Genomic DNA, 26223 nt, shown 5'->3' with positions numbered 1-26223 from the left:
TTAACTTTTTAGCTTTACTACTGTGCCTAAAGGAAGCAAATCTTAGTGGCATTCTAAATGTTAGATCATTGAGATTCCTAGTTTATTAGTTTTTTTCAAAGATGCAGAAACACAATAAAAAGTCTTCCCCTAAATTCTCTCCCAGCTATAAGCACCATTCTTAGAAAATTCAATCATTCAAATACTTCTGACATCACCAGAGATGAAAAAGAAAAACCAAGCATCCTGTCCCCTTAACATTCTCTCCTCCAATTACTAAGGTAAGTAAACATGCCCCTGCTTAAAAAAAAAGAAAAAAAAAATAGAACCCTTATCCCACGCAGATTCACCCCACAGCCAGGCCCTATCTGCAGCACCACAGAAGGCAAGTTCAAAACATCGCCTGACTGGGCCTGCACAGGCCTCCAGTGTCTTCCTGCTGCCTGGCAGATCATCTTTCATGAAAACCATGCTGGGGGCCCTGAAGGACAAGGTCGCTGGAATTAAACACTTTGGTACCATGTGGGCTTCCCCACCTAGTCACTGGAGGACCTGGATAACACACAGGCCCTAAATGACAAGCTTTTCCATCGCCAGGATGAGAATGTTACCATCACTGCTTCAGGAAAGCAGCACACGTAAAACAGCCAGTCACAGGCGACTCCACATGTGAAGTTCTAGAACACAGCCCTCAGAACCAGACTCCTCTCTCAGGCATCTAAGTCCCTCATCTGACCACACAGTGCACAAGCATCTTCTCTCTGCCCAGCGGGGACGCTCTGATGCTGAGATCCCTCTTCTCAGCACCAGCCCTTCTGCATCATCAGTCACCAACAGCAGCCCTTGAGGGCCTACTGAGCGCCGGGCAGCCACCCTGCCCACCACGCACAGCCCCACTCAGTCAGCAGAGTGTGAAGCCTGCACAGAAAGCATCATCCTCAGGCTGAATCACTTCCATTAAGTCCCCACTGCCATGAATGGCTCCCTTCACTTGAGTCACAGCCTATGGTTTCCCCTCTGCTGTGACACACACTGCCTGGCTACATCTGCATCCCTCCCTCAGCCTGGAGAGTCCTGACAGGCTCAAGTAGTGTTTCAGCATCTTTACTTTTCACCAAGAGCCAGCTCATGTTATGGACTCACTCTGAACATTACACTCTTCTCATCACCTGCTTCCTAAAGGTTGCTATGCAAAATTAAACTCATCCTAGTCTCCCTACTCCTGTGACTCTCCTGGCCTCTTGGCTCAATAGATGCCAACTTCCTCTATGATGTCATTTAGACACCACCGCAGGAGTAAAATTTTCAAGAGTTGAGAAGTCAGTTAGACATCAGAAGTCATTGTGTTTACTCTCAGTTGAATTAAAATCCACATCGAATCCTGGTATTGAGAAAATATTACAAAGGAAACTAAGCCCTAATATCTTACCTTGACACACTGGAGGCTTTACCTAGGAGAGGAAGAAACATTAAATTTGAAGTCAAAACATGTAATTAGTAAATCTATAATTTCTAATAAACTATCAAAACAGTAATCCATTGAAATCACAATTATCACTTCGGTTCAGCATAACAATTAATATGATTAAAAATCAGGAAAAATCAGAATTTCCTACTTAAGGCATGATCTTTCACTCACCATTTCTGATAGTACACTGGTAAATAATTTATTTTAGAACAAAAGATCTGCTTACATTCTATTAAATAAACATCACTGTATTCAATTTTCATAATGCATATTCATATTTAACAACACTGAACTATATTATTTTCATGATGTGTTGTTGTAATGCATCATTTATCTAATTTTTTTTTTTTGGTCAGACCAAACATCCACTTAAGTCCAGAACCTGGATTGTTGTGTAACCTTCGAAAGAGAGACAGAGACAGAGAGGAGAAAACTAAAAGAAAAATAAAGGCAAAATCTTTATACTAAGATTAAAATGCACCCCTTTCATTCAATGAAAGGTTTTCTGAAATCTTATAGAGTTGACTGTTGAATTGATAAGCAATTGTAACATATGTCATAAGATTTGTCAAGACCACTAAAAACAAATGGACATCAAATGAGACATCAGACGAGAACGAAAGTGAGCAATGGCTGTAGTAAAAGCACACGTAGCAGCAGGACAGACAGCGACCATTTTCAAGAAGCGAACGTGCTTCTTGACTCAGAGACAAGTCATCGTCTGAGGAGTAATAGTTCAGTAAAACCCAGGCAGGACTCCACTTTAATACCGTGTAAAGACACATTTCCCTGACCCTTAACACATTATTTCTTCATTCAAAACTTTAAGTGATGATCAGAGACTAAGGCCAGCCCCTAACCTTGCCAAGATATTGGAATATCATCACAGTGTCGAAGCTCCAGTGGCAATAATGTGGCAATAGAAGAATGCATCCACGGAGGGCAAACAGAAAACCACAGATGTTCCCTTAACTTCACACTTGCTCGGGAACACTGAGCTTCCCTGTCCCCTGTCACCCAACACACAGGCAGGGGCAGGTGGAGAGATAGATGGGCTCACCAAATACTTAACCTTCCTGTTTTGTTATTGAAGAGAAGAGTTTATAAATTGCCATTATCTCATTGAGAATATACTGTTGTCTTGCTCAATGAGTTCTTACTATAAAGATTTTGCAACAAATTTCCATTTCAAAACTAATTTGTGTTCAAGTTAGTAATCTAAAAGGAAACAAAGAAAAGACTCCTGGATTCTGGCCCAGGCAGGCAAATAAAATGTCCAGTGACTATAAAAATTCCTATTAGGTGTGATTAAAAAGACAGTGTCAGGTACTTTAGTAATACTCACAGCAAAGACGGTCCTCCAGATGAATAAGAGGAAACTAGAAACTCCCCAGGAGGCAGCAAGAAGAATAAGCTTCCACAGAAGTTCATAAACATCAGACCCAGGGTGGAAAACGAGAACGAAAGTGTGAAGGATCTGAAAAGATATTGGATATAATGAGGAACCTCAAAGACATTCACAGTGTATATGTCACAGAGAATCATCTTTAGAAACCCTCAACCACATCCTCAAATAGCTCCACAGAGAGGCGAGAAGGGACACTTGAGTTCAAAGGAGCTCTTGGGAGTGTGGGCATGTTTACTGCCTTCATTTGGTAATAGTTTCACTGCTGCACACATGCGTCAAATACCTGATACCCAAAATATTAGAGATTTGACTTTGCTGACAGGCACATTGCAAATATTTTTAAAATAGTTAGCAAAACTTAACTTATGAATGTAGAAGCCAACTTGAAATTGAAAATAAGCAAACACAAACCTACAGGGCATGGGACGCCTCCATCTTCTATTGTATGTTCATGAAGTACCTGGACAAACCCCTATGAAATGTCTCCAAAAATACACCCAACATGTATGGGGAAAGAGCAATGAAGATATGTTAAAATACAGAGAGATGTACAGAGATGTATTTCTACATTTATAGACTGGACATGAGTAAGCAGACCAGCTCTTAGAATAATGTCAAAATTACTATTCCAACAAAAATTAATGATATATTTCAGCCCAACTATCTAAAAACCATGGAGGTATTCTTCAATATTCACTTTGGTTCTGAACCAGAGCATGTAATGTCAGACTTCTGAAATAAATAAGGATTTGTACAACACAGTTTTAATCATATTATACAAGATTACTCAAAAAATGAAGTTACATGAAAAGAGAACTCAAAATAATCAGTACAAATAATTTACATGCATATTTCACAGTACTGCACCTATGTCCATTAACAGCACCAAGAAAATTAATTTGTATTTCTGGAATGTACAGTCACCAAAACAAAAGCCAAACACAGTTTTGTAAAAACTAGATTCATAAGTATTATAGGAGGGAATAAATGCACAATGTAATTTGTACTTTATCTAGACATCAAGTTTCAATCTTGTGCAAATAAAACCTCTCTAGAAAGCAGCCTCTGAAATCAGTAACACTGTCATTGTCAGCTCTCACAGTTGGGGTCAGTAAAATGTGTGCTGGTGGAAAACATGCACTGTCTTTGCATAGCTGCCGTCTGAGAGAGCAGTGGGTCTCAGCACAAAGGAGAGACACGCAGATCAAAGGCACAAAAACAAACACCATCTAGTCGCTAACTGGTAAAACCCCCTCTGCCGTGGGCATGCTTGTTACACACGGCACTGTCTGAGCGCTGACGTCAGCAGCTGCCTCCTACCTAGAGTCTATCCATCAGGGCCGATGGACTCAGGTTCTGTCAGCGGCCATGAGCAACGGTGGAGAAGGACAAGTTAGTTTATCCAAATGCTCAAAGATGTGGTAGGGAAAGAGGGCTGACTAATCTGTGAGAACTCAGCCTCATTCCCTTTGAGGGAAAAAAATCCCAACAAAGATGACCTAGAAGCGCCCTCCTTAGTAGGCTCAAAGACACAGAACAGACTCTTCTTTGGGTGGAGTGTTCATGTGGCACTGATTCTGCTTCAGTGCAAGGATTGTTCCTGACACTCAGTTTTTCCAGGTCCGTAAGAATCTGGTGGAAGCCTATCAGAACAAACCCACTTAAATCCATGAGGTGTTCTCAGTCTTTCTCTTTTAGGGTGTGGAGGTGATTTTTCCTGACACAGTAAGTTTCACAGCATGTATCTGAATTTTCTTTATATTTGGACAATTCTAAGGACATAAAGGACACTTTCTGCTTTGGGGAAATCAACATTCTTTACAAGGACACGTCACTAAAAAGACAACTCGTCCACCTCCTGGTCACATCCCTCCTGAGCATTTCCTCATTGTAAACATCACAGCAGGTTGCAGCCACTGATTTTCACATCAGCTCGGCTCTCGGCTCTCGGGGCTCCCCCATCGACCTAGCTGGACACAGTCCCTGGGGGCAGCCTCCAAGATGAAAAGGAAAGGGATAACTAAGAATTTGCTAGAAGTCCAATAAAAATAAAAGCAAAAATAAAGAAATGGGACCTAATTAAACTTGGAAGCTTTTGCATAGCAATGGAAACCATAAGCAAAAAAGACAACCTACAGAACGGGAGAAAACTTTTGCAAAACATGAAACTGAGAAGGGCTTAATTGCCAGAATATATAAACAAATCATACAACTAAATAAGAAAAAAAAAAAACCTCAATCCAAAAATGGGCAGAAGACCTAAACAAGCAATTGTCCAGTGAAGACATACAAATGGCTAACAGGCACATGAAAAAATGCTCATTATCACTGATTATCAGAGAAATGCAAATCAAACCTACAATGAGGTATCACCTCACACAAGTCAGAATGGCCATCATTCAAAAGTCCACAAAAGACAAATGTTGGAGAGGCTGTGGAGAAAAGGGAACTCTCCTACACCGCTGGAGGGAATGCAGGTTGGTGCAGCCACTGTGCAAAACAGTTTGGAGATTCCTCAAAAGACTAGGAATAGACTTACCATATGACCTAATAATCCCACTCCTGGGCATATGTCCAGAAGGAACCCTATTTCAAAAAGACACCGGCACCCCAATGTTCATACCTGCACTATTTACAATAGCCAAGACATGGAAACTGCCTAAATGTCCATCAACAGATGACTGGATAAAGAGGAGGTGGTATATTTATACAATGCAATACTATTTGGCCATAAAAAAACAATATGCCATTTGCAGGAACATGGATGTCCCTAGAGAATGTCACTCTAAGTGAAGTAAGCCAAAAAGAGAAAGAAAAATACCATATGAGATTGCTCATATGTGGAATCCAAAAAAAAAAAAAAAAAAAAAGACCATAAATACAAAACAGAAACAGACTCACAGACACAGAATACAAACCTGCAGTTGCCAAGTGGCTGAGGGGTGGGAAGGGACAGATTGGGAGTTTGAAATTTGTAGATACTGACAGGCATATGCAGAATAGATAAACAAGATTATAATGTATAGCACAGGGAAATATATACAAGATCTTGTGGTAGTTCACAGAGAAAAAAAATTCTGACAGTGAATATATGTATGTTCATATATAACTGAAAAACTGTGCTCTACACTAGAATTTGACACACTTGTAAAATGACTATAACTCAATAAAAAATGTAAAAAAAAAAGAAGCTGTGGTGTATTTTATACAATGGACTACTACTCAGCCATAAAAATGATTAAATGATGCCATTTGCAGCAACAGGGAATGGATGGACCTGGAGAATGTCATTCTAAGTGCAGTAGTCAGAAAGGAAAAGAAAAATATCATATGATATCACTTACATGTGGAATCAAAAAAAAAAAACACACAAACTTATTTACAAAACAGAAACAGACTTACAGCATAGAAAACAAACTTATGGTCACCAGAGGGGAAGGGAGAGGGAAGGGAAAAATTGGAAGTTTGAGATTCATGGATACTAATCTATATAAGTAGACAACAACTAGTTTACACTGTACAGCACAGGGAACTCTATTTAACATCTTGTAGTAATTTATGGTAAAAAAAAAGAATATGAAAATGAATATATGTATTTTCCTATATGACTGAAGCATTCTGTTGTACACGAGAAATGGACAACATGGTAAACTGACTATACTTCAATAAAAATATTTTAAGATTTATAGGGCTATTGAATATTTTTGTTACATTAAAATTTCTGAAAAGAACACACTTCAAAGAAAAAACAGTTGCTGTAAATTAACAAACCAGAAAGCACAGAGCACAGATGACATTTCCCTGTTTAACAGACCAGCACCAACCCAGTGCTGAGACCCCACTGCTCCCAGGACTGCCAGACGTCACTACCAGGAAGGGTGCATGCACAGGAGAGCGCACCACACGGGGACGGGACCGGAACACGCACAACTTGAAGCAGGATCCTGACAAGCTTTCCGGGAGCCAGTCTCACTATGACTTCTAGTAAATAAGAGTTTCTCGCTTTTTAAAAAACTGCTTTACTGAGATATAATTCACCCATTCCCCCATTTTAGACATACAACTCAATGGCTTTTAGGATGTTCACACTTCCTTCTTTGATGCAATAAAGTAACTATTTCAGGTTTCATCCTGTCAACCTGCTGTTTGGTCCAAGAGGTCCTGATAGGACTCAGATCTTGAGGACGCCGGTGGCCAGGGCCGCTCTCGGCTGGTCAAGAAACCTGTCCTGAGAGCCTCGGGCTTCACCAACAATGTGTTCCCATCAAGGACCCCATGAGAAAGCAGCTATTTAACCACAGTGTGAAAGAGCCCAGGAAAAAGGAGGACACCTGATGCCCGATGTTTACTCACATTTGTAATTTCATATCCAGTACACCCCAGCACGTGGGACCAAACCATCTCCATCACCTCCATGTCCTGGTCCTCTCAGGGCCCTGAGGTCCCCAGGCAGGAGGGGGGGAGGGGAGGGGAGGGGAGGGTTGGGGAGGGGAGGGTTGGGGAGGGGAGGGGAGGGGAGGGGTGGGGGATGGAGGGAGGGAGTGTGACAGGAAGAGGGGTTGGGCACTTGGAAGGAGAAGAAGGGGGTCACAGAAAGGATGAGGGCCAATCAAGCTCTTGAGAGGAGAAGAAGGGTTCAGTCGGGTCAGGAGGTCAGGAGGTCAGCAGGTCAGGAAAACAAACAGCAGGCAAGCGGACTCTCAGGAGCAGCTGGAGGGGACAAGATGTCTCCCTCCAAGCCTTCTCCTGTCTGAAAGCTGCCTTAGCAACACCTGATGCTTTATGCTCTCTCTCGACCAATCACCTGCCTTTGCCCCTGGCACCTCACAGTGGACATTCTGAGTGACCTCACTTTCAGGATGTGCCCCGCCTAATCCCCCACCACCAACTGCCATCCATCCCTGGGTCCTCTCTGCAAACTTTTCTGACCTTATGCTTTCTGGTCCTGCCCAACCGATGTCCCCTGCCCCCTACTTTTGGGGTGCTCCCTCCTCCTTTACCAAATTCCCAGAATTTCCCTTAGGCAGTGGCTGAAAAACATTAGGTAGACAATGACAGAACCAAGAGGAATCAAATATACAGGCAGGGTGGGAGGTCCTCATTCCCCTTCACTCAGCACTGCACACAAAATGCAGAGAGAACATCCACAAGACCGAGAAGATCTTAACAGCACACCATCTTAATAGCACACCATCTTAATCACATCGCCACACTCATGTGGCTGTCCTTATCTGTAGTACACCTGTAGATGACACATTAATTTTAAGTACATATGTTACATGCATAAAAATAAGCCCTATGATTTTTGCCAAAAATATATAAAACTATAAAAAAATAATTTTATATTGTCACCCCCCCCTACACTGCACTTGGGTGATTCACTTACACCCAGGTTCAAGGAGGCAGAAACTACCTGGGTGGGACAGAAGCAAAGTTGTGTTTTGGGGCAGTACTGGCTGTGAGGGGGCCTGAGAAACCCTTTTGGGGTGGTGGGAAGACTTGGTGTCTAGATATGGGGGGTGGTTGTGTTCACTCAATCAAGAAATACTGAGCACATGGGGCCTGCCAGTCTCGAGTCAGGGAGACCCTCATATCTGTCCCCGTGAAGTGGCCAACTGCTGACAGTGAGGAAGGGATGAGGTGCCTGGAGTGACCACCAGAGTCCAGTGAGAGGGCCCCATACTCATCCAGGCTTTGGGCCCCAGCCCTGCCCGCTTCCCCCAGGAGCCCCAATTCCAGGCAAACTCTAAGGGAGGCTGAGGGCAGCAGCTCTCTCCTAAGTCTCAGGAGCTCCCACCGTCTGCCCAGTGCTCTTAGTGAGAAATGGGCAGGGGGCAGTCAGTGGTTTGGGACGCTCTGCCATTGACAAAGAGGAGTTGGGTGAAAATACCTGGCTCCTTACACGTCCCTCAGTCCAATCCCCCAGGAGCCCCTTAAGCCCACAGGGCCCTCCCTCCTTCCAGCTGGGGCAGGTGGCCAGCCCTGCAGCAGCTCTGGGGTCCAGGCTAGGCCACCAACTGGTCAGGGGCCACCAACAGGTCAAGGTATGACTGTGCTGCCCAGGAAGAGGGGGAACAGCAGTGAAGCAGTAAGTACCAGCAGGAGCAGCCTCTGTAACTGGACTCCTCCACTGTGAGCAGGGCCAGGGCCAAAACGTATCAGTGAGGGTGGGAGGGCTGGGAGAGGTGCAGCCCTGTGGCCCTGGACAGGGCTGGACCAGAGCCCAGGGCCTGAGGGCCTGGGGGGAGAGACAGAGAGAGATGGGCAGGGAGAGGGACAGTGCATGAGTGACTGAGAGAGATGGGAGTCAGGTCCTAGAGAGTGACAGACAGTGACGGGGGAACAGGGTAGGGAGAGCAGATAAAAGACGAGGCAAGAAAGAGGGAGCCAGCCCACAGTGCATGGTGGAGGATGAAGGGCCAGGGTGGCCTGACTCTGGGAAGGGGCCCAGAGTGGAGGGGGCAGAGAAGGCAGGAATCCTGGCATCACAGTCCCTCCCGCTCTAAGGCTCTCACCTCCCTGGAGCTGAGCTCCCCAGGGGCCACTGTACTTGCAAAGACTGGTACCTCCCATTTTCCTTGGGACTGCTGGTACCAGCCTCTGTGTCTGTCTCTGTTGGGGCTGAATTCCAGGAGAATGGGCTGCCCCTGGGGAGGAAACTCCAGAGCCTGCCCTGTGGGGAGTTGACCCTGACTCCTCACAGACCCAGTGGGGCTGTGTTTCCAACTGCACTGCTGGGCCTTCCTGGTCCCACAGCCAGGCTTCAGGTGCTGTGCTGGCTCCAGGATCCCCTGGCCTGGAGGGACTGAGTCCCATCCAGGGTGAACAGGCTTCAGGGATCCTGGGTCTCCTCCTACTGTCAATCAGAATTCCTTCCAACCCTCAGGAGTCGGGACCCCCTGTAAATCACCAATTAGCATCAGGTCAAAGGTATTGAGGTCTCACACTAAGCAATAAAATATGCCAACTGACCAAATTCAAAATGCAGTGTTCCAATTACACAACATTCTCAATAACCCATTTTATGGGTGAGAAGACAGAGGGGATGTGAATCACCTAAGGGTCTCAGGGCAGCAAGTGCTGTAACTTTACCCTGAACCAAGATCTACCTTGGAAAGCAATTCCACCTGGAGCCCGTCCTGTGACCTGCTCCCTAAAGTTCTGAGGAAGACCGTTGGCTTTCCCTTGGGAAATTCCTCTTGCAATGACATTAAGTCATGCATCAGTCAGGACAAACGGTGAGGATGTGTTCACGAGGGATCCTGACTCTAAACGGCAAGTCAACTTTGTCTCAGGAAATGGGTCTTCTATTATCATTAATTCGGGCACCAAGGTAAATAAGAGTAAAAACATAAAATCCATCATACATATAAGTACTTTTAATTTAAAATATAAGTAACTTTATGAACTATAAATGGATGCATTGCATTGGTCCATGACAAACAGGACATTACGTACATTCATTACAAAGAAGTGCTGTCATGGGTGGGGATGTGGTGACAAGAGCAGGGTCATTTTTAGCAGGGAAGGAGGTCCTACAGCTCTCAGTACAGGGTGGGTAAGTTCACAGTGCTTCTCCCCACGACCAAACTCTCACCACACACACACACACACACACACACACACACACAAGTAAATGCACATAGATCCTAAAATGACCATCTACCTTCTGATCAGAAAAAAGATAAAGATATGTGCTCACACCACCTAACAACACACTGACCACACACACAGTTCCCATAACTTCTTAATACTTCAGTTCTATGAGCCTCTGAAGTTCCCCTCACTTGCGCTCACCATCATCTAACAAAGAAATCATAAACAATACTTCAAGTTTGATTCATTACGGTTCCTCTAAGAACTTATATTATTGCAAGTGTCAGAAGAATATAACATTCAATTTCAGATGGAGTTTTTGGCTCAGTAGTTTTCATGGTTAAAAGCTTCCACTGACTACACAAAATTATTGGCTCTACTTTTCTCATTCTGTGCTTTCTGTCCCAACTAAAATTTCCCTATACATCTCGTTATTTTGGATTTCAGTCTGTGGCCTGATAGTGCATTTTGAAGATAGTTTGATTGTTCCTATAGATTGCTACCTATTGATGAGCATTTTATTCTTTTAGTATTAAATACAGCAACTGACTTCCAATCTACAGCTTTTCCTGTAACTGGAGAAACAATAAAGCTTATACTGATGTCACTCACCAATACACTACCAGACTTACAGCTTGTCCTGACTGCACTCTGACCTCCTCTAGTCAGTGCCCAGAAAAATCAAGCCCACATATGTGTGGATGTGACTCTATAGGGCCAGCATGCCCACCTTCTCCATTTACTTACTCTCAGTTGTCACTACTTTCCTATATTTGACCTAGAAGTTGCCCTCCAACTACCCCTACTCTGAGCATTTCAAGAGTAACCTAAAAACTAAACTCTTCATGGCACAAACTGTAATCGCATTACTAGTAGTCATTAAGGTTAGCCTTTGAATGAATTTAAAAGGATTAGAATGAACGTATGGCAATTACTTTAAACAAAAACATTTTGACTCATAAAATTATAAGTAACTCCATAATTATCAAATGGCATTAGTCTGTATTACTATCCTCTTTGCATTTACAGTATCCTATATGGATACTAATATACAAATCACACTTAATATCCCCATTACTATGCTTAGATGGCACAATATCATCAGTTTTCATTACAGCCGCTGTCACCATGCTCAGCATCCATTCTACATGAGCTGGCGTAACACCTACTATCAGTGCTCCCCGCCTGTGCAGCTGCACCGGGACCGTCACTAATAGCTGTGGGATCCAACGCCTATGGTACTGATTATGTACAAAATGTTAACCTTCTTCAAGGCTAAAACTCATTATTCCAAACATTATAGTAATACAATTAACATGATTATCAAAAATTATATCCTCTGAATTAACACTAAACCTTATAGCCTATTAACCAGCCTTATCAGCTCACTCTTCCTGAATCAACTGACACAGCCTTCACTTTTCACTAGCCTCCTCTCTGTTAGTGCCTCCACTTGCATCAACAACATCTCTTCTTCCACCAGCACACACAGCCAGCCGATTTCATTCATCCCAGCAATCATTAACCCCCAAAACTGTATCATCACAAATATCCTTACTACAAACATCCTTAAACTTTCACACTTCACAACTGACCACATTCTAAAGTTTAATCAAAACAACATTAGTCAAAACTCTAATTATTTACTACCCACTGAGAAAATCAGGCAAGATGATTAAACTCAGGACTCTGTTTCTTACTGTATGTACTCCTTGGATCATTTCCACTTGTCACTGCACAAATTTTTACCCAGAATCTTGTAGGTTCCTTACATTTTATAATAATTCAACACTAAACTCAGACAGCATCCATTTCTTAATCTGGTGTTTCCCTATGAATGACATATGTAAGAGCATTTAGAGTAAGCAGACCCCTTTAGGACCTGCTCCTTTGGTTCCCAAGGGCTTAACTGGAGTTTGCATTCCTGGACCCAGAGCACCTGCAGTCATGCTGCTCACACTAGGCAGCTGGGGCACATGACACATAACACTCAATCCCTTGGAAAAACCAGACGGCATATCCTGTCCTTAAACTACCTTTACAAAGAATGATTATAACGAGCCCCATCTGTGCCAGACAGACGTATAGCTGCTCCCGGCAGGGCTCCCCACCAGCCACACACAGTAGGAGCTGTGGGTATCCATGCTCAGACAGCATGATGTCACAGCGGTGCTCCAGCCCTCACAACCACCCACACCTTATATCATGGTCTGAAACACGTGTCAGGCACCCAGGCACGGGGTTCAGCACCGGGAAGAGGAGTCCCCTCAGCTGGGGTGAAAACCAGCGAGCTTGCAGGGGCGCTGTAAGACGCGGAGCCACTGCTCTTGAAGAGCCTGTGCAGAGACCCGCTGACTCCCCGTCACGGCAAGGAAACAGCAGGCTGAACACTGCCTGGGGCTCTGGCCGGCTGGCAGGGCTGGCTCAGGCGGGCCCCCCAGACTCCTGCTCCCGCCCTCCGTGTTCTGGTGCTGCTCCCCTCTCAGGCGGAGGCTTCCATTGCCAGTGAGCGTGCACACAGTGGGAGAAAGTGGTGCTGGCCTGGGAGTGGCCCTGCCTCTGAAAAGACAGCCAGCAGTCACGGCCAGCTAGAGTGTCCCTGCACACCCTCTGCAGGGAACAGCACCAGCACCAGGGAAGGGCCTCTCACCCCCAGAACTCACTTTCCTGTGCGCACCTGACGGGCAGTGGGACCGGCTCAGTGGTGTGGCTGCAATCTCTCTGGCCCCGACCCACCCTCTAGCCAACGTCTGCACACTGGGGAAAAGGTAAAACCAGTACAGAAGGGCCGCTGCAAGCCCTCAGGCCTCAGCCACATCCCAAACCAAAGCAGAGACTGCCACCACACCCAGGAGAACCCCACTCCCACAGAGATCTTGCTCCAGCCCCACAGAACAGGTGACTTTTCCACCTGATAGGGCTGGAACAGTCACTAAGCAGAGAAGCCCCTGCTTGAACGTGGAACTGGCTCCAGTCCCTCTGACTCCAGCCCTGCCGCCCCCATTGCAGTGGCTGCCAGCACGTCCCAGGGGAAGAGGGCAGCCCAGGATGACTTCAGGTCCATCTCTTCCCAACAAACCCGCTGGGCACAGAAGACTGCACAGGAGTGCTCTCACACAAGGACACCTTTCATTCTGGGGCAAATAACTTTCACCTAATTTCACAGAAATACAGAAAGTTAAAATGAGAAGACACAGGAACATGTGTTAAATGGAAATAACCATAATGAAGAGAGAGAAGTAATTTACATGACAAAGAGGTCAAAGCAGCAATATTAAGAATGACAGCTGAACTGGGAAAAAGAACAGATGAACACAGGGAGAATTTTAAAAAAAGAACTAGAAAATAGAAAAAAGACCCAGTCAGAGCAGAAGTGTAGGTAATACAGAAGATCAGGCAATACAGATGATCCACCAGCAATCTGGAAGACAGAATGAAAAACACCCAACCAGAAAAGCAAGCAGAGAGCATGTTACAGGACTTTAAGGGACTTCTGAGACAGCACCAAGCATACTAGCACTCACATTATAGGGGTCCCTGAAGGAAGAGAAAGGGTGGGCAACCGCTTGATAAAATTATGGCTGAAAACATGCCTAATCTGAAAAAGGAAACAGATATCCAGCCACAGGAATCACAGAGAATCCCAAACAGTATCAGCTGAGACAGACCCATATCAAGTCACAGCATCATTCAAAAGGGAAAATTTAAAGAAAATGACAGAATTCTAAAGACAGCAAGAAAAAAGAAAAGCCTCACATAAAAGGAAATCTCTCGTAAGCTTATCAGCTGTTTGTACTTCACATATTTTAAATTTTACATATATGCACTGTTCACTGTCTCTAAGAACATTTAGACCTTTAGCTTTTTAAACTTACGGAGTTATTAGGAATAAAGCCAACCACGAAATAAGAATTAATTCAAAAGTATACATACACCCCGTTATCAACAGCAACACTAATTACAATTGCCAAGACATGAAAGCATCCCAAGTGCACATCAACAGATGAATGGACAAAGGAGATGCACCATATATATGCAGTGGACTGCAAGCCACTCACAAGAAAGAAGGATATTTTGCCATTTGCAACCTTTCATTCACTTTCTTTTCCACTTCAAAAAGCAGAATTTTATGACTGGTATAAACATCTCCACTGCATTAAAAACAACAAAATACCTAGAAATAAACCTAATCAAGGAAGTTACCCATACTCTGAAAACTGTAAAACACTGATGGAGGAAACTGAAGATGATACAAAGAAATGAAAGATATCTTGTGCTCTTGGATTGGAAGAATCAACATTACCAAAATGGCCCCACTACCCAAAGCAATCCACAGATCCAACGCAACCCCTGTCAAAATACTCAGGTTTTTCACAGAACCAGAGCAAACAGTTCCAGAATTTATATAGAACCATAAAAGACCCCAAACTGTCAAAGTAATCTTTTGTAGGTTTTTTTTTTTCCTCCACTTCTTCTTCTTGGTCTCTTTTCTAATGATTTGATGACTAGTGAAGTTCATTTAACATTTGCTGTAAAGCTGGTTTGGTGATGCTGAAATCTTTTAGCTTTTGTTTACCTGTGAAGCTTTCGATTTCTCCATCAAGTCTGAACAAGAACCTTGCTGGATAGAGTATTCTTGGTTGTAAGTTTCCCCCTTTCATCACTTTAAATATATCATGCCAGTCCCTTCTGGCCTGGAGAGTTTCTGTTGAAAAATCAGCTGATAACCTTATGGAAGTTCCCTTATATGTCATCGGTTGCTTTTCTCTTGTTAATTTTAATATTTCTCCTTATCCTTAAGTTTTGTTGATTAGATTACTTGCTCTATTCCTTTGTGTGTTCCTCTTTGGGTTGACCTTGTGTACAACTCTGCACTTCCTGCACTTGGGTGACTGACTCCTTTCCCAAGCTGGGTAAGTTCTCCATCATTCTCTCTCCAAAAATTTTCTCAGGTCCTCTCTCTTCTCTTTCTGGGACTGCTATAATGCCAATGCTAGTGCGCTTCATGGTGTCCCAGAGTTCTCTTAAAACATTCTCATTTCTTTTCATTCTTGTTTCTGCGGTAGTGATTTCCACTAATCTGTCTTCTAGCTAACTGATCCGTTCTGCTTCATTCAGTGTATTCTTGGTTCCTTCCAGTGTGCTATTCATTTCAGTGATTTTATTCTTAAACTCTGGGTATTTTTATGTTTTCCAACTCTTTGCTAAAAACTTCATTCTGTGCATCTATACTCCTCTTGAGTTCCCTGAACATTTTTGCCATTATTACTTCAAACTCTCAGATAAACTATCTATCTCATCACTTACTTCTTCTTCTGGGATTATCTTGTGCCTTGGCCTGGGAGATATTCCTCAGCTGCCTCATTCTTTGTATTTTTAGGTAGGTACACTGCATTTCTCAACCTTGAAGAAGTGGTCCCCTCTGGTAGATATCCTTTGTGTCCCAGCAGTACGCTCCTCTCTTGTCAACCAAGGGCCAAGGTCCAGCTGGTCCCAGTGTGGACTCTGGCCTGTGTGTGTGGGCTCCATCCACAGGCTTTGGGATTGTTGTTCTCTTCTTTCTGGTATCTGCTCCCTGGTGCATGAGGCTGCAGCTTCCCTGGCAAAAGTCGATGCCTGTCCACTGCTGGGGGAAGCTTGCTCCCGGGCCTCTGCTGGGTAGGGCCCCATGCAGAGGTCTTTTTGGCTCAGAAAGTCTACTGATGGGTGGGCCTGTGTTCATACCCAGTATGCTGCTTGGCCTGAGGCTTCCCAGCACTTAAGCCTACAGGCTGCTGGGTGGGTCTGGGTCTTGGTGCTGATGACTTGATCAAGATGTCAGCCTCCAGGAAACCTTATGCAGATGAATTCTCCCCAAATGTTAGCCACCAGCTGTTCTATCCCCAGGGTGAGCCGCAGCCCTTCCGCATGTCCCCAGGAGACCTTCCAAAACCAGCAGGCATCTGTCACCCAGGTTCCTATGGAATCACTGCATCTGCCCTTGAACCTGGCGCCTGTGAGATTCTGTGTATGCTTCCCAAGAGAATGAAGTCTCTGTTTTCCCCGGTCCAGAGGGGCTCCTAGAACTAAGCCTTGTTGGCCCTTAAAACCAGATGTCCTGCAGTCTCCTCCTCCTAATGCCAGAACCCCAGGCTGGGGAGCCTGACGTGAGGCTTAGAACTCTCACTCATGCGGGAGGGCCTTTGTGACTCATTCTTCAGTTTGGGGGTCGCCCACCCTGGGGAGTTATGGGGCCCCATTATATCATGAGCACACCCCTCCTACCGTCTTGCTGTCGTTCCCTCTTTACGTTTCCAGTTGAAGATCTTTTTCACCAAGTTCTAGTCTTTTTCCAATGGTTGTTTGGCAGTCAGCTGCGGTTCACTGTTATCCATGGCAAGGTGAGCTCATGGAGACCTATCAGCCATTTTTCAGCAGAGGCAATGCAGGCCAGAAGGAACAGGCATGAGGTGTTTCAAGACCTCAAAGGGAAAAACCTAGAACCCAGGCTACCCACTCAGCAAAGTTAATAACCACAATTGGAAGAGAGTTAAAGAGCTTCTCAGATGAGCAAAAACTAAGAGTTGATCAAGCCTAAACTGACCTTACAGAAGACCTAGAATTGCCAAAACACTACTGAAGAAAACGAAAGAGGCTGGACGAACAACTCTCCCAGGTTTCACACAATACTACAGAGCTACAGTCATCAAAACAGCATGGTATTGGTACAGAAACAGACATACAGACCAATGGAACAGAACAGAGAGCCCAGAAATGAACCCACAAACTTCTGGTCAACTAATCTTCGACAACGGAGGCAAGCATATACAATGGAATAAAGACAGTCTCTTCAACAAATGGTGTTGGGAAAACTGGACAGCAGCATGTAAAACAATGAAGCTAGAACACTCCCTTACACCATACACAAGAATAAACTCAACATGGATCAAAGACTTAAACATAAGACAAGATAACAATAAACCTCCTAGAAGAAAATATAGGCAAACATTATCTCACATACATCTCAAAAATGTTCTCCTAGGTCACTCTACCCAAGCAACAGAAATAAAAGAATAAACAAATGGGACCTAACGAAACTTAGGAGCTTCTGCACAGCAAAGGAAACCATAAGTAAAACAAAATGACAACCTATGGAATGGGGGAAAATTTTTGCAAATGAAACCAACAAAGGCTTGATCTCCAGAATATATAAGCACCTCATATGACTTCATACGAAGAAAACAAACAACCCAATGCAAAAATGGGCAGAAGACCTTAAACAAGCAATTCTCTAAGGAAGACATACAAATGATTAACAGGCACATGAAAAAATGCTCAGTATCACTAATTATCAGAGAAATGCAAATCAAAACTACAATGAGGTATCACCTCACACCAGTGAGAATGGCCATCATTCAAAAGTCCACAAATGACAAACACTGGAGAGGCTGTGGAGAAAAGGGAACCCTCCTGCACTGCTGGTGGGAATGCAGTTTGGTACAGCCACTGTGGAAAATAGTATGGAGATTCCTCAAAACACTACGAATAGACTTACCATACGACCCAGGAATCCTGCTCCTGGGCATATATCCAGAAGGAATCCTACTTCAAAATGACACCTGCACCCAAATGTTCATAGCAGCACTATTTACAATAGACAGGACATGGAAACAGCCTAAATGTCCATCAACAAATGACTGGATAAAGATGTGGTATTATTTACACAATGGAATACTATTCAGCCACAGAAAGCAACAACATAAGGCCATTTGCAGCAACACGAATGTTCCTGGAGAATGTCATTCTAAGTGAAGTAAGCCAGAAAGAGAAAGCAAAATACCATATGAAATCGCTCATAATATGTGGAATCTTAAAAAAAAAAACACATAAATACGAAACAGAAACAGAATCACAGACATAGATTACAAACTCATGGTTGCCAAGGGGGGAGGGGGTGGGGAGGGATACACTGGGAGTTCAAAATTTGTAGATACTGACAAGCATATGTAGAATAGATAAATAAGATTATATTGTATAGCACAGGGAAATACATACAAAATCTTGTGGTAGTTCACAGTGAAAAACAAATGTGACAATGAACACATGCATGTTCATGTATAACTCAAAAATTGTGCTCTACACTGGAATTTAACACAACATTGCAAAATGACTATAACTCAATAAAAAAAAAAAGTTGAAAACTAAAAGAGAGAGAAAAGCACCTCACCAGCAGAGAAATGCACTATCAAGTAACATGATGAACAGACTTCAACAACTGACACTGAAAGCCAATGACGAAGCACTGCCTCACACAGATTCACAAGCACAAAGCAAAGCTCATGAATTTCTGTCAGTGACAGAGAATACTGATAACTGTATACACATTTATGAATCCTGAAGTTACCATTCCAGAAAAATGACATTATACATTTTTTATCTCATCCACTGAAATATTAAGTTGGTGGAGGTTGGGAGGTAAACTATGGGTAACTGTTCCATTTTTATCCCATCATTCCAAATTTCCCAAATTTTCTTTATATTTTAACTTTGTACTATACTACACAAGCAAATGCATCATGAAAAAGCTAAATTTTTCCATTCTTACTTCCATGTCCTTCCAGTGTCTGGTGTCCACCCTCCATTGCCCTGAGGATAAACAGGAACCACTGAAACGTTGTTCGGGGTATCCAGCTGGAGATTCCTAAGAACGGCATCATTGGTATTCCCAGGGGTTGGCACCTGAACATTTTAATAAAATATAAAGTACATGATTTGAAAATCTTATATAAGAAATAATACTCTGAACAATAACATACTAAAAATACGAACTCAAGACGAAGTCAAGAAGCAAGTTCTGCAATACTGGGACCAAAGGTTGTGCCCCCATATGAACTGTTGTAACCGCTGATGAAGACTTGTCTGCCTGCAACCTCACTCCTTCTCGAAAAGTCTCTGGAATAATTCAATCCCCCAAGCCCCAATCCCCCAAAAGCCCCCATGACCCAGGCTCTGAGGCACCAAGCTACTACCCTCCGTCAGCTGCTACTAAAGGAACATGAACTCCTTCAGCGCTGTGGTAAGTTGGCTAACTCTTGACCTTCACTTTGCAATCTACAGCTGAAACTAACATGCACTCTTCCCCACTGGAAATAATGACCAGTTCCTCTGGACCACCTGCTGCTGGTCCATAGAGAAGCTTGTACTGACCAGGATTTCCCTCTGCGTGGTCCAGCACTTTCGTGCAAAGTGCTGGTGGAAGGCTCAGTGACGCTCCTCACGGTATTCAAAGGTCCTGAAATGCACAGAAAGCACAGCATGTGTGATCCTAACAACCCAGCACACGTGAAGCCCAGGTTTACTGAGGGGTCCCGGGAACCCTAGAACACAGCAGGACCCCTGTAGTAGGCCCCCCACAAATGTCCGCTAAAGTAGTGAATAAAGGAAAAAATGTCTGTGATCATCTGGGTCATGTCTCATCCCTCCACAAGGTATTTTGGCCCCAGAGCAGTCTGTTTCTTTGTGTTATCCTAGAACACAAGACCAGAGACAGATAACTCCCGGAAGGATACTGAAAACAATTAAGACCTTGGGGGAAAGGTATAGCTCAGGGGTAGAGTGTGTGCTTAGTGTGCGTGAGGTCCTGGGTTCAATCCCCAGTACTTCCATTTACAAAACACATAAATAAAACCTAATTACTCCCACCCCCAAAAAAGACCAAAAACAACAACAACAACAACAACAACAACAACAACAACAAAACCTGAAAACAATGAAGGTCGTTATTAACATGCATTTTAAAAGATTAGCAAAACTCTGTCACCCCAGTGTTTCTAGTGGAAGTTGTGACTCCATCCCCATGACAGTTACTAAAAAGGCCACAGGAGCCTGGGTTCACTTACTGGTCTCGCCTCTTCCCAACATCTGACCTCCTTTCCCATCAGGATACAGGGAAGACACGGTGATGGTGTAAGGAGCATCAGGCTTCAGCTTCTGCAGGACCACACGGTTCTGTTGTCCGCCTAGCCTGGTCTGGCGGCAAACAAGGATAAGTGTCAGCTTTGCTCTCTCCAGCTCACTCATCTGTTAGAAAAAGCTCTTCCTACAGGGGAGCTGTTTGAGACCTTTGCCAAGATCTGGAAACACGTCCTGCCGTGAAAGTTTAAAATATATCTTACGGTATCATCCTAAATATAAATTATGCACCTTAAATCATAAAAAGGGTTCTAAACCTTAAACTAGGTGACCTTAAAAAGGTATTTCAACTGGCAAGCGGCCAGCACTGTGAAATTTCATCCAAAACACGTCTCACAGTTCTCTTCTACAAAAAGGCATTAATCCTAAGTGAGCTGCCAAGGAACCTGAAGACACCAAAGAACTGCATAACAGTACAGGCCACTCAGCATTATTCTCACCTTTTCACAGATGGTTTCTACTTGCTTTAGAAGCACATTAAAATGATTCAGCAAAAGATCTAAAGCTTTTTGGTTCCCCCCTCCAAAACTGCCCCAGGACCAACATTAGCTGTGCAGACTGTGTGGCGGGACCCCCTGCCAGGCCGCACTCAGGCAGGGCTTCCCAGTCCTCTCCCTGACTCCAGCCTGCTGGTGTGAAGCACCTTCAATACCCTCCGGTTACAGAGTTTGAAGGTGCTTTTTCAGTTCACTGCTTAAGGCCATCCTGTTGGCCATCCTTAAGGCTATCCTGCTGAAAGTAAATTTAGTACATCTGAGACCATCCAGTCTGTAGAACCAGCTTCACAAGGAAGCAGAAGGGTGTGTGCCTACTTCTCCCATCCCACTCTCCAAAATCATCCCACCAACAGGGAGTCACTTTATTCCTTGGACTAGCATTAAAATGCAACTATGCCGAAGAATAACAAATCCTAAGGGAGTATCAGCTAACGTGCCACATGCAGTAAGTTTATGAGACGCCTTTTAATTATGTTAAACATCTCAGAGACAGTAAGAGGGACTCAGGACAGCAGGTGGAGGCTCAGTATCACCAGCAACAGAAATGCTGAGGACAGGCTTTGTCTAAACCTGGCCTGACACAGGCCAAAGTTCTGTTTCTGTCATAAAAATATCAATCCATCAAATCCATCTTCCCTTATATAAAAGTGAGTTGATCACTGTTGGCAATTAGTTTATTACTGATAACCTACAAGACAAATTCTCAATCCAAGTATATCACACTACCTAAGTCTACTTCTATGGGACACGCAACAGGGCAACTCACAAGTCACACTGGGGACAGAAGGGTCACTGATTGAGCTAAACGCACTTACTGTGCAGCACAGAGACCTGTAACCACTGCCAGCATCCACCTCTGCTAATACCTCCAACATAGTAACGAGCTTCCGAAAGTGGGATAAACATGACAAAGAGGAGATCTGAGAGCCAAGGAAATGCCTTAGCAAGCCCCACAATAAAACACTGACCTCTGGGTTCTGCCTATTCTGGCTTCCTGGGAAAACACTGAATACTCTGCAATGCACACCCTAAACCCAGAACAGAGGAAAACTGTGAAGGAGGGACAGCGGCTGAGAGGAAGCACCCGAGAACGTCGTGTGCACACCCACGGTCACAATCCGAGTGGTTTCTGGGGACACCGCTGCACTTCAGCACCACAGACCCTGGTCTCACCTGCCTGCCTAGGTGGCATCTATCTTAACAGAATGAGACACGCTGTAGATGTGGTGACTCTCGCCCTCCCCCCAGGCTGCACACCAGTGTTCTCCTGGGGCAAGGCCAGGTATGGGTTGACCCCGGGACCCACAGAACAAGACTGGTTAGGTCTGCTTGGCCCAGCGCCACCCCAACCCAGGTGCCCTGCACACCTCAGGGTAGAAACGAGCAGCCCGTGGATGCTCGACCTGGCAGAACAAAGCTGGGACTGAGTGTGGAGAGGCTCACGCAGGACCTGCCACAGGGCTCCCACCTTCCCTCAGGAAGGAGGCTGGTCCAGCTCCTTCCAGTGGATTTTGTGGATCCGTGGTGCTAGCATTAGCCAGACTTTCTGGGACTTGTGAATGAAGAACCCTGACGGACACATATGTGAACGTCTATCCATCGGACGACAACCTTGTGACTGACGGATCAAAGGGGGACTCCCAACCCTGGGTTCAGTGGGTCCTCAGAAAGTGTTTCTCTGCCCTATTCACTTTACAGTATCTTTGAAGTCTTCATGAGATGGATGCATAAAGGTTCCTTCAAGACATCCAATTACACAAGTGTGACATGCACTAGGCAATTTATAAAACCAGAACAGCTGCGTACTAGACGCTGTTGGTAAAAAACCAAACAGCCACCCACTCCTGATTTCTAAGAGGAGTGGGCTTGGCCCCCGGCTGGGCCTCCTCTGCGTGGCCTGGGGGCACCAGGCACAGCTCAGCCCAAAGGTGCCTTACAAGTAATCTAAACCCCAACAAGTGTCCCGTCCTTTCTGCTACACCTGGTCCGGCATGATGGGACAGGAGGGAAAGCCTTCTGAAGAACTTCCAAGAAGTATCATCACTCCAAATATGAAACCAGGAAGGCTTCACAGAAACAGCTGATCACAACCCCCTTCCGCTTCTTGCCCGCCTCTTGAGGCCTTGAGGCCAGCGAGCACCTGACAGACGCCAAGGGAGCTGGAGCAGAAGAGCCCACGTGGCCCCCAGCTGGTTCCCCTCCGGGTGGATGAGGGTGACAGTGGCGAAGACACAAGGCAGGAAGAGCCTGCTTACAGAACCACCACTCGGGGGACCAAGAAAACCTCCCGACTTCACCTGAGCTCGAGAAAAACTTGTGCCCTGTTTCCGCACATGAGCTGCAGAGGGTCTTGGATATGGCAGCTCGGGGACCTCAGGGAGGGACAAGTCCCCCTATTCCATAGGCTATGTCACACCTGACTGTGGTGGTCCTGAACGGTGACGTCCCTCTGTAACATGGGGGGTCAAGCCACCACAACAAAGGACACAGAGCAGGAAGGTGAGCAGAACCAGGGTTCCTGGCAAGCTCTGCCCCAGCCTCACTAAGAGCCAACAGTCTTCCTTAACCCACTCTGTGCAAGACTTTCCATGACCTAAGACCACTTTCTAATGCAAACAGAAAAAAAGGAAAAAGAAACCAAAACCACCTCCAGGCTTAGCATCCCCAGGTAAGAGTGTTAGCACTCTCATCACCTCCTCTAGCTCAGCAAACACTGCACCCGGGTTCCCGGGCCCGCACTGCCCTGACCCAGACACACCACTCTGCAGCCAGAGGCCCTGGGGGCAGCGGGGACACACCCGGCTCGGCCAGACCCCACGCAGGACTGACCCTCCTGCTAGTCTGGCCCCTCTTCCAAGGGGCTGGCCTCACAGGGCTGGTGCCATGAACAAGCCAGCATACATACCACACTCCGCAGGCCATATGGCACAGAGTAAGACCCCAGGAAATGCCAGTCACGCCAGCACAAGTAGGGGCCAGACACCCACATGTAAGGAGTAAACCCTGTGATACACTATCTGGCAACAGGAAGGTAGGGCGGTAGGGGAGTGATGGAGCCCAGTCACTGAGGAAGTGCTGCGTGGGGAGTGACCCTCGATGTCCGTGGACCCGGCAAGGCCCGAACAAAGGCCCTGACACCGGGCCTTCAAGGAGGCAGCTCAGGGAACGGCCCAGAGGGAGCCCCTAAAAAGAGGCTCCCCCCTGCCCCAGTGAGGTACAGATGCCGCTGGGTGAACAGCCTGTTCCTCCCTGGCTGCTCAGGGTCTTTCCAGACTGCCCTCTGCTCAGCAGCTTCAGGGAACAAGGACCACACTGTGGGTCCTGTCTTACAACCTGCTCCCTCCATCTGACATAATAGGAACACCTTTCTATAGCATTAAATATTCAACTATCATCTTTCTAACAGATGTTATTTTTTTTACAAACTGTTGTATCATAAAGAATTTAATGGATGTGTATTTCTTTTACAAACTGCTCTATCATAACGAATTTATCCAATCTTCAGTTACTGCTGGTTTCCAACAGTTTACTCTAAAATAAAGCTGGAGTGAACATCTGCTTAGCTAACTTCCTGTAAATTCATGATAATTTCCTTAGGATACATTTCCAGGAGTGAAATCGCTGGGACTGGTTATATACAAAAGAAGACGGCATTTTTTTTCAAATTGAGTGCCTGTCATGACTCTTAATAAAACAGCATTAGAGAAACAAGCAAGCAGATGAACTGAAGACTTAGATGAGCTGTTCAGCTGCTTTAAAGAGCTGCAGACCCACCCTTCACAGCCAGAATAAAACTTCAAGCCTAACCATGCAAATTTCTAGACAATTAAGCAAGAGACTCAGGAATGCGATACAGGGGCCACAACAGAAGTTCCAAGGTACACCACTTGGCTACTTATGGAAATTTCTACATTAGCTGTAACTTACGTTCTATATTAAGTTTTTCATAGAATCAACAAACAGGTATTAGAAAGTTGTTCAGAAACTGTGAAAATATTACAAAGTACACAAGAAAATAGAAATTATCCTTAAAGAGCCCAAAGCTTCATAAAACAGGCAAATCCATTCGTGTGCTCCTTGGTCTCCTATCTCGCTGAGACTCACACAAGTCAGAGAAGCAAAAGGAAAGGCATGTGGCTGAGGAACCTCTGGAGGGGGGTGGAGGGTCACCTGGTTTGGGATTTGCTTATTCACTCAAACACTATCCAGTGATAGGATCTAAAACACTCTGGGGGAAACGGGGGGGGGGGGGGAGGTTGGCAAGTCTGTCCGGTTCCCTGTTTCTCCATGGAAAGAGCAGGAGCAGGATCTCCCCAAAAGTGTCCTTCAGAGGCACAAAGGACCCCGGGGTGACCAAGCTGAAGCATCCATTCTCATGCCACAGGGAACTTGCCCTTCAACCAGGTCTGGGAGGGAAAACACAGAAAAGAGAAATGGTGACAAGTGAGTGAACGCACAGGGTCCCGCCAATGCATGTCCGAATCAGGACACAGGGAGTCTTCCCACCGGGCAGGGGCAGCAGGGACCAGCGAGGAGAGACAGTGGTCAGTGTGGGACGTGGAGCCCACATGGAGGAGCCCACCTTTCCCTGGCTCACGGTTCCTTCTCAGCCAAGGACGGCTAGGGAGTCCCAGGGATGACATAGTCAGGCACCCTGCCTCCAACCATCCTTCCTGAAGGGGAAGACAGACAGGCAAAGGGCTCACAGCAGCCAGGCACCATCGCAGGGGAGCGGGGACCGGGACCGCCCTCCCAAAGGTGTGGGGTGGGGGGACTGGGAGGAAGCAGCAGCGGGGGGACAACAGTCACACTCAGGACAAGAGGCCCCGTCTCCGGCTGAGACACGTTCCAGGGCACCTCTCTGAAAGCACCGTGGGAAATAAGAAGGAACACAAGACCCAGAAATTCGAGTTGTCCACTGGACACACACAAACACTAAGCTGAAGGAGACTGGGGGGGAGCCAGAGTCCAAAGACTGGCTCCTGAACACAGTTTCCCATCTGGTCCTGCAGACATCCCCAAAGTACGAGGAAAAGGTCATTATACCTTCTCGTCGGCTGTCTACACACGTTTCGCTTTTGGTTTTCTTTCAAGTCTGCTGTAACATACAACCACAAAAAAAAACTGTATTTCTACAACTGATGTATGTTACGTAAACAGAACCTTTTACACTAAGTCTACCATGAGAGCACCTTTTACAACTCAGCACTAGAGAAACAAGTGAGCTTTACATTTCCGGCTTCAAAACCACCCACAGTCTCCGCTGGCAGGATTCATCACAGGAAGGAATCAGTGCCCATCACTTTATTATTGCTCCATAAAAG

General features: G+C 45.3%; 1 protein-coding gene across 1 annotated transcript in view; it reads right to left on the bottom strand.

Annotated features, from left to right (window-relative positions):
* LOC107035216 (uncharacterized) overlaps positions 1-7296 on the bottom strand; it is an 84925-nt gene extending 77629 nt beyond the window's left edge. The window contains exons 1-3 of the mRNA XM_072951369.1: positions 7209-7296; positions 2793-2924; positions 1409-1430 (exon numbers count right to left, since the gene is read on the bottom strand). Of these exons, the coding sequence (XP_072807470.1) occupies positions 1409-1430; positions 2793-2924; positions 7209-7271 (217 nt within the window). The 5' untranslated portion in view covers positions 7272-7296. The remainder of the gene's footprint in view (positions 1-1408; positions 1431-2792; positions 2925-7208) is intronic.
* Between the last annotated feature and the right edge of the window lie 18927 nt (positions 7297-26223).

Source organism: Vicugna pacos, chromosome 28, assembly GCF_048564905.1.
Source record: "Vicugna pacos chromosome 28, VicPac4, whole genome shotgun sequence".
Classification (NCBI taxonomy): domain Eukaryota; kingdom Metazoa; phylum Chordata; class Mammalia; order Artiodactyla; family Camelidae; genus Vicugna; species Vicugna pacos.
This window is presented reverse-complemented; position numbering and strand designations above follow the sequence as displayed.